The sequence below is a fragment of the Ylistrum balloti genome, unplaced genomic scaffold (genome assembly GCF_031769215.1).
Source record: "Ylistrum balloti isolate Yb309-2 unplaced genomic scaffold, AGI_CSIRO_Ybal_v1 Utg369680, whole genome shotgun sequence".
NCBI classification, from domain to species: Eukaryota; Metazoa; Mollusca; class Bivalvia; order Pectinida; family Pectinidae; genus Ylistrum; species Ylistrum balloti.
In genome coordinates this window covers 1,713,527-1,728,247 of record NW_026781921.1, presented here as the reverse complement: position 1 = coordinate 1,728,247, position 14,721 = coordinate 1,713,527, and the positions used below count along the sequence as shown (strand labels likewise).

General features: G+C 35.7%; 2 protein-coding genes across 2 annotated transcripts in view; one reads left to right on the top strand and one right to left on the bottom strand.

The window, feature by feature from the left end:
- Positions 1-14,721, top strand: part of LOC132564249 (structural maintenance of chromosomes flexible hinge domain-containing protein 1-like) — a 75,991-nt gene that overhangs the window by 1,130 nt on the left and 60,140 nt on the right. The window contains exons 3-9 of the mRNA XM_060228925.1: positions 451-609; positions 1,853-1,935; positions 9,653-9,789; positions 10,827-10,965; positions 11,762-11,881; positions 12,712-12,875; positions 14,080-14,182. Coding sequence (XP_060084908.1) covers positions 451-609; positions 1,853-1,935; positions 9,653-9,789; positions 10,827-10,965; positions 11,762-11,881; positions 12,712-12,875; positions 14,080-14,182 — 905 coding nt within the window. The remainder of the gene's footprint in view (positions 1-450; positions 610-1,852; positions 1,936-9,652; positions 9,790-10,826; positions 10,966-11,761; positions 11,882-12,711; positions 12,876-14,079; positions 14,183-14,721) is intronic.
- Positions 5,374-6,762, bottom strand: LOC132564149 (uncharacterized). Its single transcript, XM_060228830.1, has one exon. The coding sequence runs from the start codon at positions 6,760-6,762 to the stop codon at positions 5,374-5,376; it is 1,389 nt and encodes a 462-aa protein (XP_060084813.1).

Genomic DNA, 14,721 nt, shown 5'->3' with positions numbered 1-14,721 from the left:
TTAAAAGGGGTATCTCCAAAAATAGCCTTTTAAAAAAGATCATAATAAATCTGTAGTGATGGGAGGTGATAACAAATCAGGAATTACAATTTGAAATAAAACACAATTAAATGACATTACTAAAAGTTTTACAGCACCAAGAGATCTGTTTTTGGTGCGAAGGTGGGCTTTCTTCTATGAAAATCAGAAACATCCATTTTTCCCAATTTGATATTTTACCGCTCAATTTTCCCAATCCAAAAGCCACAGGCCCCATTCTCAAACGAGTGCAAAAAGCCCTTTCAGGAGATAAAACAGAAAGAATGGAAAATAATATAGACTGGTAATCAAAATAACACTGCTATAGGATAGTGTATTGGAATAAGTAGATATCATTATGTTATTCTGCAATGATTTTTTATTTTCTTTTTTTTTAATAATTTTTTAATAATCTTGCTTTTTTTTTTACAGATATTATTGACAAAGGAGATACGCTGTACATATTACGAAATATTCAACAGGAGCTATGTGCTCCTGCCCAGCAGCGGGTCAGTTATCTACCCCATTATGACACTATTGTCAAAGGAGGGATGTATGAATATTATGCTTCTGAGGGACAGAATCCACTTCGTAAGTTGACACATATAGAATCTACTCTGTACCTTAAAACATGTAGAATTAACTTGGTATATTGAATCATGTAGAATCCACTCCATAAGTTGGTACATGTAGAATCCACTCCGAAAGGTAATACATGTGTAATATATGCTGTAAGTTGTTCATCCCATTGGGAATGGGAGATGGAGAGAACTGTAGAGTTTTGAGTTTTACCTGTCCTTTCCGTCTGTCTTTTAGATCTTCCCTGGGCGTTATGGTATATAGGTTCACCTTGATGTGTTGTATAATGTATCAAAAGTAGGTCACTCTATCTTTTTCCTACGTCTTAGAAAAAGTTGTCCAAGCTTTATCTCCAAAACCTCTAGTCACTGGAACATCATATTTGAGGTATGAGTTCACCTGAGTGAGACAGCATGTTGTGTATCAAAACATAGGTCACTGTGACCTACATTTTGACCTTTGACTTGCATCAAAGAAAATGTTGATAGGCCTGATATTCTACACTACTTGTCATTGAAATTTCATAATGGGGATTTGGTTCATGTTTCTTGAGGCTTGGGTTTACTAACATTGAAGAAAAAACATACTTGCCTTCCAACAAGATCGATATTATTACATTAATTCACATTTATACCTGTATATATGATATATACCTTGGATCTGTCGAACATTCTATATCTAGAACTAGTTCCTGCACAAATTTATGGGAACAGTGAATCCTTCGCATAAAATTTTACATTTGAGCAGGGACTCCTTTATTAAAGTGTTTTGTACAAATGTTAAAAATGTTATTTTCCCAAAATCGTTGAATTGGTGAAAAGTACAATTTTGTCAAAATTGTGGAATGAAAATACCAACATTCAATATAATCAAACTCAAATTCAATGAGACTAGGACAAAATAGGAACAAAAGATATGTTTACACAGAGACTCCTGAAAGAGTACAAGGATAATTAGACCAGGTGTTCTGGTACAGTAAGCATCTTCTGCTTCATCAGTGACACCTACTATATAAATCTTGGTCAATCCAAGAAAGTAATGTCGCATTCTCAAATGAGAAAAAGATATACAACTTACCAACAGACAAACTAACAAGCATCACACTTGTTCAGCTTCATATGGTAAAAGGAAGTAGAATATTTCTCAATGAGATCACTATGAAGACTGTGGTCTCTTATCTTGTTGTTAAATAAATAGACAAAAAGCCCTTGTGCTTTTCCTTTATACTGAAATCATTTTATTTTGTTTTTTCCAGCCTATGCATTTGCTGAGTTAATTGACAATGCTTTAGCTGCCACCTCAAACAATCAGGGATCTCGCGCTATAGAAATCCGACTGGTAGGTTTGTTATTTTATACATTTACAACAGGTTCTTTTAATTTTAATGAAGTCTTTTGCCTAGGAGATTAAGTTGCCTATTGTATCAAGAGAATTCCATTACAATTTGCTTGTTATATGCCCTACTTATTAAGGTATCATATATATGAGGGCTGATTGATAAGTTTTGTGCCTTCTATTGAAGAAGTTAAGCAAGGATGTCCTTTTTCAGCTCTACTATTCCCTATTTAATTTTTAACTTTTTGCTATGTTAGCATATATGTATATACGGCTTAAAGACATTTAATTGACAAATCAAATTAGCACAAATATGTGTTTGTGCTATCTGTGATAATCTTAATTAATACTAACTGTGATATGTTATAACGTCTTTCACTATTATAATTTTGTATGCATTTTAGTATCTGATTGTGATATCATGTTTTACTAACGAATGTAATATTTTACTAACTAGGGGACCATCTGGTAGATTAGCCTTTGGCGAAACATGTATTATCTTCTTTAAATAAAGTCTATTATTATTCTTATAAGGCTGTGTACCCAAAAACTAGTGTCATTTGGTCAGTTTGTTTTAAAGAGGTAGCACTCTAAACTAAACAAGGCAAGTGACTTTCACAAAACTAACAAAATCAATGGGAGAGCAGTGATACGCTATTTGTATAAGAAAGGTTTAGCACTTAATGATATTCACATTGATATGGCAACAACATAAGGGAATGATGCCCTTTCATATGCTACAGTTAAAAGGTGGGTGGTGGAATTGACGTTGGGCGACGTTTATTTTTCTGTTTGGTTGGTGTTGAGCTTTATTCCTCACAAAGTATTTAAGCTGTCGTAACCAAACCTAAATCATAACCTATAATACAGATCAACATCTGTCAGATAACGTAGAATTTAACAAATCTGAACAGTTTCAAAAAGACTTGAAAAATTACAATAAAAATGTTCTGTAGTAGACAGAAGGTCAATGTTTAACTGTAAATGGTTCATCACATGTTATATATATCAAGGATTATCTCCCCTTTTAGCATCTCCAAGTACGTACCTGGAGTAATGTTTTTATGTATGGCCATCCCAAAGCACAGATCCTGAATTTACCAACAGTTTACCATTAATTGGACTTTCTAAATTAATTATGTTGTATTTAAGTTTTCCATTTGACTCTACATGGATCTGTATATCTGTTTAAACATGATGATATGGAGAAGCTTGGGCATGCAAACATGTAATCATGTAATACTTGTTGACAAAGTTTTGTTAAAATCATTTTCTGTCAAAGGGGATGGTGTTGTTCTTTAATTTTAAGACTTATAAGGAAAGTTAGAATAGTAAATACATTCAATTTTTTGAAACACCATATAAATATTATTGTTGATCATCAGTATATTTTATATAAATGTGAATTGATGAAGGAATGATGTTTTTAGGAAACTTACCGTATTTCACCGCAAATAAGCCCCCTCCCACAAATAAGCCCCGCCCCCCCCCCTTTTCAAATTTGCCAGGAATAGGGGAATATTCGCAATTAAGCCCCCCCACCCCCCACCCCCCTTTTTTTTTTTTTAAAAAAACAACACATGCGACGATAAAGCAGTGCTTACATTTAATTGCCAGGTGTAATTATTAGGGGGGTTTTTTTTTTTAGTGTTCACAGGTGTCCACTTATTTTTTATTTCAACTGGTGATAATTAGCTAACAATCACAGTGACTGAGCGAGAGGGCCAAGCTCATTTTATCTTTTCAATGAAAGAATTTTAATATCAAATACAGTATTCTCCTTCTGTAATATATATTTTAAAGCATATATAGGATCACTGGTGGTGTAATCGACCTGTTTATATGCCCCTGTGATTTTATTGGGGACATAAAGTATCAGCCGTGGTTTGGCTCTCCTATTTTGTGATTTTATGATCCGGTTTGGGGTAAGTCCATCTGTCATCTCCAGTGCTGAATCATTGTCATGTCTTGAAACTCTATACAGATTCAGTTCATATCTGCCCTTTATTAAATTTCATAACATCAAGTTCTACACCAAATATTAATTAATTAAAACGTGGTCTTTGGTCAAGATTCTGTAAATTTGTCAAACAATGATGAGCAGGGGCATTCAATTATTGCAAACATAGTTTCTTTTATTTATTATCATAATGACTTTGACTCAAAACTCCATATTCCATGCCACTTTGGCATCATTAAAATACTATAATTACTTAGTTTTGAACAGCGTTTTCTAAACGAACATTAAAAAGGCATACTGTTTTAACTATCAGAAATACTGTAAAATAGGATCCATGACAGGAAATAATTGACAGATGTATGTAATGACAAACTTTGAACACTATATGGGTGTATAATTGGTATACCAACTTTATTTTGTAACCAGGACAATGATGATTATGATGATGATGATGATGATAATGATGATGATGGTGATTATGAATATGATGATGATGAATGCATAACATTAATTGATTCATTATTGCATTGTGATGTTGGTTATAGATATTTTAACAACTTCAAATGATAAACAAATGTTGATTCTATATATTATTTTACATGTAATATTGATTAACCTCATTTGCTAAAAATATTTATAAACATACCTGGAGAGCCATCTAGGCTAAATCATCCATATCTTCCCAATACAGATGTGTCATTCCATAATTTGGTTTTACACTAAAAACAAACTTCCATTTGAACTGTGACTGACTTTTCTGTGTCTGTCTATGTGATTTATAGGAAATACAAAACAGTCACCTGAGGCAGCTGATTTCAGTATGTAATGATTTTACTGTTAATCATATCTGCTGTCCTGTCACACACCTGTATGTGGGAATGATAAGAACTGGTAATCTGATGTTGGATGCAGTAAGATGCAACATAGATTACTTACATTTCATGGGGGATTTACTTTATCAATATGCAAGGAAAGTAAATCGTGAATTCAAATCCCTCACAATTATTTGTACTTAGCTCGGGGTTGCATCCATTCAGTTATAGATATTGGAGTCTGGAAGAGTCTAGATCTCTAGTAGCTTACCATTTGGGAATTGTAAAGTATTTCTAGATCAGGAATCGCGAATATGTCTGTGGAATTATGTTAGTGAATTAAATCGAAATCTAAATGATTAACAGTAATTTTTGTGAGCACATGTTACAAATAACAGAAATTTTTGTGAGCACATGTTACAAATAGAGAGGGAAATATTTCAACATTGAAGGGACAGAGGTAAGAATTAGTTTGCTGAATGCTGACTATACAATAGAATAAAAGTTTAAGGAATTGGAATTTAAGTGTCGATGAAAGGACATAGTCAGGACTAAGGTTTAAAAGATAGGGAGACAGAAGGTATTCCAGTAATGTAGGTTCCTGGTGTTAGTGTTTCACTGTATTTATATTCTGAAACTAGTGTACATGAATTGACACTAAAACAGTTATTAATCATTTAATCCTGAACTTTCCTGTTGTTGGACCAGAGTGGGGGTCTGGTCAACACTGTAATGACCATCCTGCACCTGATCATCAGACATGTTTTCAGCCAGTTCCTCGTCAGATGAAATTTTTGTATCCTTTGTCTGGAAGGTCTGTGTTTGTTCAGAATTCTGGCCGGGTTCTGAGGAATCCATTTCCAATATTTCAATCCATGGCAGTTTATTAGGTACTAGTTGAACATTTCCTCCGCCTGCCTGGTGATTTTGGTTGAGTAGTGAACCAACTTTTGGTTCAGCGTTCCAGTTTAGCTCCTCGGTGGGATATTCTACATTACCTCCTCCTGGTTGATGCTTTTTGTTTACAAGTGAACCCACTTTAGGTGAAGCTTTCCAGTCCAGTTCCTCTGTATTGTAGGCTACATTGCCTCCCCCAGATTGATAATGCTTATTAACAAGAGATCCAACTTTCGCGGTTGCATTCCAGACAAGTTCTTCAGTTTGATAAACCTTGTTGCCACCCTTTGGTTTATGAGTCATATTGTGCAGTGAGCCGACCTTTGGTTCAGCTTTCCAATTAGGTGGTATTGTCTTGTATGTGACATTTCCACCTCCTGGGTGATATCCCCTGTTGTCAAAAGAACCCACTTTTGATTGGGCTATCCATTTTTTGTTTTCAGTCTGTACCTGCACATTTCCTCCCCCTGGCTGATAGTATTTATTGTCAAGGGAACCCACCTTTGATGATGCCTGCCAATGAATGGGGTGTTCAATGGTCTTCTTTCGTTTTTTGGTTGGTACATAACCAATGTTATCAAATGAGCCAACTTTTGCCTCAACATTCCAGTCGAATTTTTTATTGACAATTTCCACATATCCATTTTTTGGCATATAGTGAATATTTAAAAGAGAACCCACCTTGGAGCTTGAATCCCACTGTGGTTTCTCGTCAGAAATTTCCACATTTCCTCCACCAGGTCTGTACCCAGCATTCTGTAGTGATCCAACTTTAGGTTTCCCCACAAATTTCTTTGGTGTTACTGGAATTTCAAGTTTTCCTGTTTTTGAGTTTTCCTTAGCTCCCTCCCACTTTTCTTTGACTCTGCTGACATGGCTTTTAGGAAGGATGATTGTCTTTGTGTGCTGGTCGCTATTCCATTGTTTTGGCTTTTTTTTAATTTGTTCTATGTGGTCACGATCAACTGACCCGACTTTTGCTTCACTTTTCCAAATGACAGGGAATGAAGGAATCTCCTTGTAGCTCTGTTTAGGTTGATAGCGTGCGTTAGACAAAGAGTTGACTTTGGGTTTACCACGGTAACCCATGTCTATGCTGGGTAAATGAACCCAATTAGACTGATCACGAGGTCCCTTTTTCTTCGTAGTAGTAGTTTCCATAGTAACAGTGTCAGCAGTATACACGTACACAAATAATGGCTTTGATTTTTGAGAGTCGGGTCAGAAGAATATCCACTTGTGAATAGTCTGTACTTTATCCGTTTGTATGTTTTTCTCAATTATCTGAAAGGCACTGTAGAATGAATAGATAGTTGTTCCATATCAACACACTAAACAACAACAATCTGGGGTCCGCAGACCTCATACATAAGTAAAATCTTTGAACCATCTGCTTTCCCCTACAGCTATATAAAACCCGGACAGATTACTGGTCAGAGATCCAACTAATCGCCTTCTCAACTACCAATTAGTGAGCTATATACCTTTAAAGTTCCAGTAAGGTTTTATGTACAAAATACCTCGGTAATGTATCCTGTATATACAAGCTCAACTAGCAATAAAGTGTTCACTTTATTATGTGTTAAGAGCTGAATAGTGGTAGTTAAAATAAACAATTTTTGTTGTTGATGTTTAAGACATGTATATTCTGTTTAAAGGCTGTTTTCTCATCATATTGGTAATATTACTTTTAAACACGCTGTCCTTGCACACTTTCAATCAAATCACAGTGAAAAAAAGGAACAAATGAAAGCTAATAATGAAAGTAACAATGAGATCCAAAAGCCAAACAAACGAAAGTCCGACCAATAATTATACAACATTTCTGTGTACATATATAAACAAATTGATATCCTCAGGTGTATGCTATGTTAATTACAACTAATACCCGCCTAGTAGAACCATTGTGGAAGCTAACTATAGCTAGACTCCATTCTCATTATAAATTTTCCTTCGCCATAATCTGTAAACGAGAAAACAAGATATAGGAAACAAGTTATGAGTAAAGGACATTCCTTAAGGTATTCCATAAGTCACGCTTGTTGACCTCAGTCCTGATCATAATCAGTGTCTAAGTCATAGGAATTAAAAGCACTCAACCATGAAATAAAATCAATTAATCTTACAGGTGAGATGAACCTGTTAAAGTGTCAGACAACTTTGTGAAGTTTGTTTTTGTTTGTGTGCTGGGTTTTATTTCCTAGAGACAGGTGGGGGTCTCAGGTGTGGCAACATGTTAGTCTGCCATGGATACAACCACAATGGCACAGGATGGTGTTCTCAGCTTCCTGACTAAACACCAAATTGCACATTGAAGGAATGATCCCAATAGAACTGAAGAAGATATGTTTGAAAAAAATAATCAGAGAATTTCGGTAATACATGTACAATACATTGAATCTCTAATGGAGGGGAATGGGGGAGGATGGCAAAGTATAACATTGACCCAGCTTTCTGATACTTTCAGCTACTGAGGATAGACTTGCCTGACCAGAACACAAAACATAGTTTTTTTACTGTTTTAATCTGAATTCTTGTCAACACTTTTAATTATCGTTTTGTAAACACAAAGGAGACCTGTCATGAAAATTTTCAGTTATATTAAAATATAAACCTCAATTATTTTACAATAAAAGGTTACCCATTACCTTTCCACGTCAGATCCGGGAATTGAACCCCGGACGGCTAGGTGAAAGGTGAGTGCGTTACCACTTTGCAGTTAGTCAAACAACACAGGTGTAATGGCAGATATTGACAAAACCTGTAATCAAACTACACAATAAAATATCAAATATTTAGAATGTTGTTGCGGTGTTGTTCTCTATAATAACATTCAAATCTCTCCTACACATATAACAAAATGGCTTTTCTTAACGGATATTGTGAAAATACATGACATAAATAAAGGCCTATTTTGTATTGATCAGTGCCTGACATAACAGGTCAACACGGGTAAAAATGTGCACCATTATTTTGGTTTGTATGGTACTTTTGCGAAATATATCAAATCAACAACTGATGCAATACTTTTCTTTTAAGAAAGATATTTCACTTTGATTATTTCAGAGCAGGAAAAAACATTAAGTAACATATGTAAACTTTAGGAAGCAATGTTTATTTTGACAATTTTCGTGCACAGCAGGGTCTGCTGCACAGTTGTACGCTGGACTCAGATTACCAGGGCAGTAAGAGAGTTTTTCTTGTTGGAGGTTGAAAAGTGTCAATATGCCCCATAATTATCATGAATCATGTGAGGACAGATCAGATGTTTTCAGGAATGAAAACAAAAAATATAAAAAGTGTTTAAGCACTGTTCCCATTCAAGCACTTTCCATTCAAGCACTATTCCAGTTCAAGCACTGGTCATGTTTGTCTAATTATGAAAGTAGGGCAATGTCATTATATACAAATATGGTATATTTCTGCTTTACAAGGCTACCTTGATGGTGATGACATCACTAAACCCCCTATGTTGTAAAATGGGTATATAATGTAATATGTCAGCATGCAAGTGTCTATGTCCATAGCATGTGTATATGAGATCTCATTAAACTCAACAAATTTTGTTCATATTCACAACATAGCATCACACTGTCAAAGTATTAAGGGTCACACCTGACCACTTTGGAATTAAAAGCATTAGTATACTAAATATCACATGAACCCCTTCAACAGACTTATATTCATACCATATTGTCATACCATACAGTTTCACACTTGCTAAACGTAACAAGTACAGATTCAGTCTTTTGACAGCCTTTGGCACTGGCTGTTACCACCATGCCTAGCTTTCTGATTGGTGGAGATATTGCAGTGATTTATCAGTGACCCCTTACTGTAGTTGGTGTTATAATGATCTTTTGAAACATTGTTACGAATGTGTACTGTCTTTATGAGATATTTGAGTATTTTACTCAAAACTTAACAAAAGTTACGAACTTGTCTGGGCGGTTTGAAATTTTTTTTACATGTAGGAAGGTCACATTCTGCATGTATGTATTTCATATCCTGATGCAAACAACACATGTATTTGTCTTGTCTTTGTTGACAGCACATTGATGATGGTAACCCCAGTAGGAACTGTGTGTATGTGATAGACAACGGGAAAGGAATGACGCCACGACAACTCAACAACTGGGCCATCTATCGTCTTTCAAAGTTCATCCGCAAGGACAAGCGAGGCAAAGTGTATGTCATCCAATGTTAATTGTTTCTGGAAATATGCCCACTATACACAAAAACGTCATTTTCATGAAAGTTTATGCAATGACTTGGGGCCCATATATTGTATTTTCAGGATTAAAAGTCACAACTTTTTGTCCTCAAGTGTTGTGCCTGCAGCTGATATATTGGTTAAAATTATACATGTAGACAAAAAAAATTGGCAGAATTTTCGGCTTAAATGTGTACGGAAAAAAAATTCAGCAGAATGGGGGAAAAAAATAAAGCCAGACAGCACTGCTTTTTCAATGGGTACCTGGCCACCATGTAGCTGAAACAGATCATGTAGGAACACCATTTGTAATGGTTTACAGAATGATTTGAAGATGGCAATAGAAGTAACATTCTTGTGGATTTAATTCATAATACAAATCAAAATAGAATCTTCTTGACTTCTTGACAACATCATATTTTTTACTTAAAGTCGGGGGGTGAGTTTATCACAGGACCCTAAGGGAGAACATCATACTTCTTACTTATTAAGCTTATTACAAAAGCCTGGGAGGGGGCTGGGGGGTGAGAGGTCGGAGGGTGTGGCAACATCATACTTCTTACTTAAAGTCAGGGGGTAAGCTTATAACAAAACCCAGGGTAGGGGGTGGGAGATTGGAGGTGGGAGAGTGGGGCAACATCATACTTCTTACTAAAAGTCAGGGAGTAATCTTATGACAGGACCCATGGGGAGTAACACCATAGTTCTTACTCAAAGACCGGGGCTATTTTGTTACAGGACGTGGTCAGTATAATTTTGCTTTGCGTCCATCATTCCGCTACCTTGTTCAGGCTCTTTCTCCTACACTGCTGATCACTGGAACTCGTACTTGGAATATGGGTTACCTTGGTATGGCTTTGTATTGTGTATCAAAGATAGGTCGCTCTGACCTACATTTTGACTTTTGACCTACATCAAACAAATGGTTTGTTTTGCATGTTATTTCACATTTGGATTTGGTGGGGAACTGTAATTCGTTGTCATTTTAAAACTGAAGCTTTGACTTTTGCAGAAGCTGTGGTGGTGATGAAGATGAAGATAAGAAACTGGCACAAAGTTCAGGCTACACTCCACTCTCCCTCAACAGTGACATTTCCTATTTTGGTGTTGGAGGAAAGCAGGCCATCTTCTTTATAGGAAACTCAACCAGGGTAATAGGCATTACCTTCACATCTACTTCTAAATCCATTTAATGAAAACAAATTTCCTGAATTTGAAGGGTCATGATGACATATAGCCATTAATTGTGTTTTGTCTGCCGTCCTGCACAGTTATTGTGCTCAATGTGTAAACTGTCAAGGTCACAGTTGTCAAAAGTTTTAAAATCTTTAAACAACTTCTTCTCAATAACCAAATGGTGAAGGATGCTGTTATTTTGCCAGTAGAAGCTTGGGTTAAAGACTTTGAAGTTTGTTCAAATAAATTACCTTGACCAAATTTCTAGGTTTCAAGGGTCAAATGTGTTAAAAATTTCATGCAACAAACAAATGTGCAGGATATTGATATTGGTCTTGTATAAAGGGCTAACAAATCTATTCAAATGATTAACCTTGACCCACTTTTAAGGTCACTGGGGTCAAATGTGTTGAGCACTTAAAAATTTCTTCTGTCAATAAGCAGCAGGTTCTTGTCATATTTGTGTAGTAGCATGTAGAAGGAAAATGATTTCAAGGAAGTAGAAATTGGCTTTATGACAAAATAAGTTATTCTTTCTTTGTAAGCAGTAGAACAGGTGAGCAATTCCAGCCTATTGGGTCTCTGTTATATATAGAAGACTGTTAAGACCCATGAGTCTCTTGTTTAGGAGAGGGGAGTTGGGGGTTGGTGGGTGAGGTGGACACATAGGGTTACACATATCAGTAGGTTGATCCCCGAAGTTAAAACAAGGATGGAACTTTTCCTTCTATTATTGAGTTTAGAGACCTGAAATGTTGTATTATTTTGTAGATGATAACAAAACCCAAAGAATCCAAGGATGTACATGAGCTCACTATTTCAAAAGAAGAATTCCAGATGAAAGAGAAGAATCAGGAGGCTATATACAGTGGTTACATTAGAAACAGACAGGTAAATATATATCTATAGATTGTGATTGACTGTCTATATACACTCAGTACTCTGTTGGCCATTTCAGTCTTAGGGATAATTAAGTTTAAAAACCACCTTCTCTTTATATTGCCTGTTCCAGGGCACATTAAAACTTGCTTTAAAGTTTTTATTTTGTTTTCTTTTTTGTTTTTAATAAATTTCTCTATTATCTGTTATGTTTCTGAATCATGTAAAATTTCATAACAGAGAAATAAATTTTAATCTTATGGACTATACATGGGCAAGCGCAAAATACTGGAACACTTGTCTGAAGAAAGTGAAAAAGACATCCTGTTGGTTTCTATAACACCCTCTATTTCCCAAACTTTAAGTAATCAGGATTCATTTTGTTTCACAAAGATTTTATCAAATGATTGATATTCAAAATAGTTAGACAACAGGAAGAAGTTTATTCAAGCCCTCTCCTTACAGGTAGACTGACAAATTATGTACAAAAGATTATAGTATTTAATCAGTGAAATTATGATTTAGAGCATCATTGCACCTAAGATAATACAAATAGCATTAAATCAAAATATTTCCTGATAGTTGTCTCCCTGTAATGTTAATCCTGTAGAAGAGAAAGCAGAATTCACAGGAAAAAGACCCTAAATGCTGGTTTCAAGACCCATTCCCTTCTCCTGCATGGTGTTTCAGTGTATTAGGTAATTAAAGATTGGATGTTCATACAGTTCAATTACATAGTTTTGTAGGGGCCAGTTTTATTTTAGTTTAAAACAATTACTCTTTTGTTGGCTCTTGATCAAGCAATAAGCCTATGCCTTGTAACAAGTACTTCATATTTACAGCCTGGCGATGCATCCCACATAGCTGCAGAGGATGAGATCCTTGGGAAGGTGATCGAGGAAGAGAAAGACCGAGAACATTTCACTGTAGTAGAAATTCACGGAATCAACCAGCAACATATGTCTTATCTCAAACTGCACATGAAGCAGTGGACACGACAGCTGGCGTAAGACCTCTACAAATCTAAACAATCGTTTGATACACTGGTGTCTTAATTTTGAAGTGTTCTATTTTTTCCCTACTTTTAAGGATATATTAGAATGGAGAAAAAGATACTGCGATCTGCCAGATTTGGGGCCGAATTCCCAATGCAAAATAGTGTCTTTTTTTCCCAATTAAGACCCCAAGTTTTCCCAATTCTATGGAAAAGAACATTATTTTTCCCAATTCTAAGGGCCCCGGGCCACAGTCCCAAAATGGGGTGTGAGAGCCCTGCTAGTAGAGAAAATCATATTTTGTTTCATGTAACCTCCTTGAGAGATAAAAAAGGTGGGTTGGGAGGGGAGCTGCGATGGTCAGGCGGTTAAGGCACTCGACCATCTTTATTACTAACCCTCGCTTCTGGAGTCATGGGTTCGATGCCTCTGTTGAGCAGTTGCTAGGTAGTCACCGTAGGCTTTCCTCCAACCAACCAAACTTGTCATGTCCCTTAAATGTTCTTGCTTATTAAAAGGCCGTAAAACAACAGAAAGACATAAACCAAAAAACCTTGAAAAATACTTCCAGTATATTTCAGTGAACATCTTATTGTATTTAGGATTTAATATGTTATTAAGCATTAGAACATGTTGTAACTACAGCATATATAGGTAATGTTCATGACATCAATGTGATAAAATCATGGAAAATAGCCATTATTCATGCCTTTTTTCTACTCATTTGGGAGTGGACCTTTTTGTTCTCATTTTTTCAATAGAAAAGGATCCCTCGGTAGGATATTTTTCTGAAAATAAATATATTTTAAGTATTTGGCCATATTATTGAGTAAATTCAATTGGGCACCTGGAAAAAGTCCTGTTATTTGATAAATAGTATATAAATGTCTGGTAGGGCTGTAATGGAGTTAGTTACAAAAGGAAAAGACATCAGTGTACTTAGAAAATTTATATAGAGAACCAAAGTCATTTCCATAACTGCAAATGTTTAATAAATAATTAAACTTCAAACTGTGTTTAAGAGAAGTTGTTCAGGGCTCTTGATCTGCCAGATTTGGGGAATTTTTTCCCAATTTAGACCCGAAGTTTTCCGAATTCTAAGGAAAACACCATTATTTTTCCCAATTCTAAGGGCCCCAGTCCCAAAATGGGGTGTGAGAGCCCTGTTATTATGAATGGGGAAGTCAGGGTCTGATTGTGGTTTCTGTATTATAGGCATATCTACCATTACTACATTCATGGACCAAGGGGAAATGCTGACACAGAAGAAACAAACTCCGGCAGAACTCCAAGTCCCTTCAAAAACATTGACATTGAGGTAAGTAATTAAAAGCTTAACTAAAGATCCTTTGTTTGATAAAAACAATACAATGATCAGTCATGTTTTTGAAGGGATAGGGAATGGGTCATGGTAAGATGGCCACTACCGAGAGAGGGAATAGGGGATGTTTATGATCGGAGAGTGAGTTTTACAAAGTCATGATTAAAGAATTGTCAAGGATGAGGGAGTGGAGAATGGGTCATTTTTTCATTCAGTGTTTTTTTTGTCATAATATTGTCGTTGTAAGATCGTTTCTGAGATCATAGCATTATGTTGATGTGGTGATTTTCACTTTCTTTGATGAATAAATGACTTGTAAATGTTTTATGATTGGAGAGAGAGTTTTACAAAGTCATGATTAGAGAATTGTCAAGGATGAGGGCGTGGGGAATGGGTCAGAATTGGAGAGTCTCCACAGAGTTTGAGAATAGGAAATAGAACAAGATTGGAGAGTCTTCCAAAGATGAGGGAATGGGAAATTGTTGGAGAGTCTTTACAGGATGAAAAACGGAGAGGTAAATGAGTCATTGTTGGGG

Bases quoted from the DNA above. Each gene is read 5' to 3' on its own strand.
- LOC132564149 (XM_060228830.1), bottom strand. From the start codon at position 6,762: ATGGAAACTACTACTACGAAGAAAAAGGGACCTCGTGATCAGTCTAAT.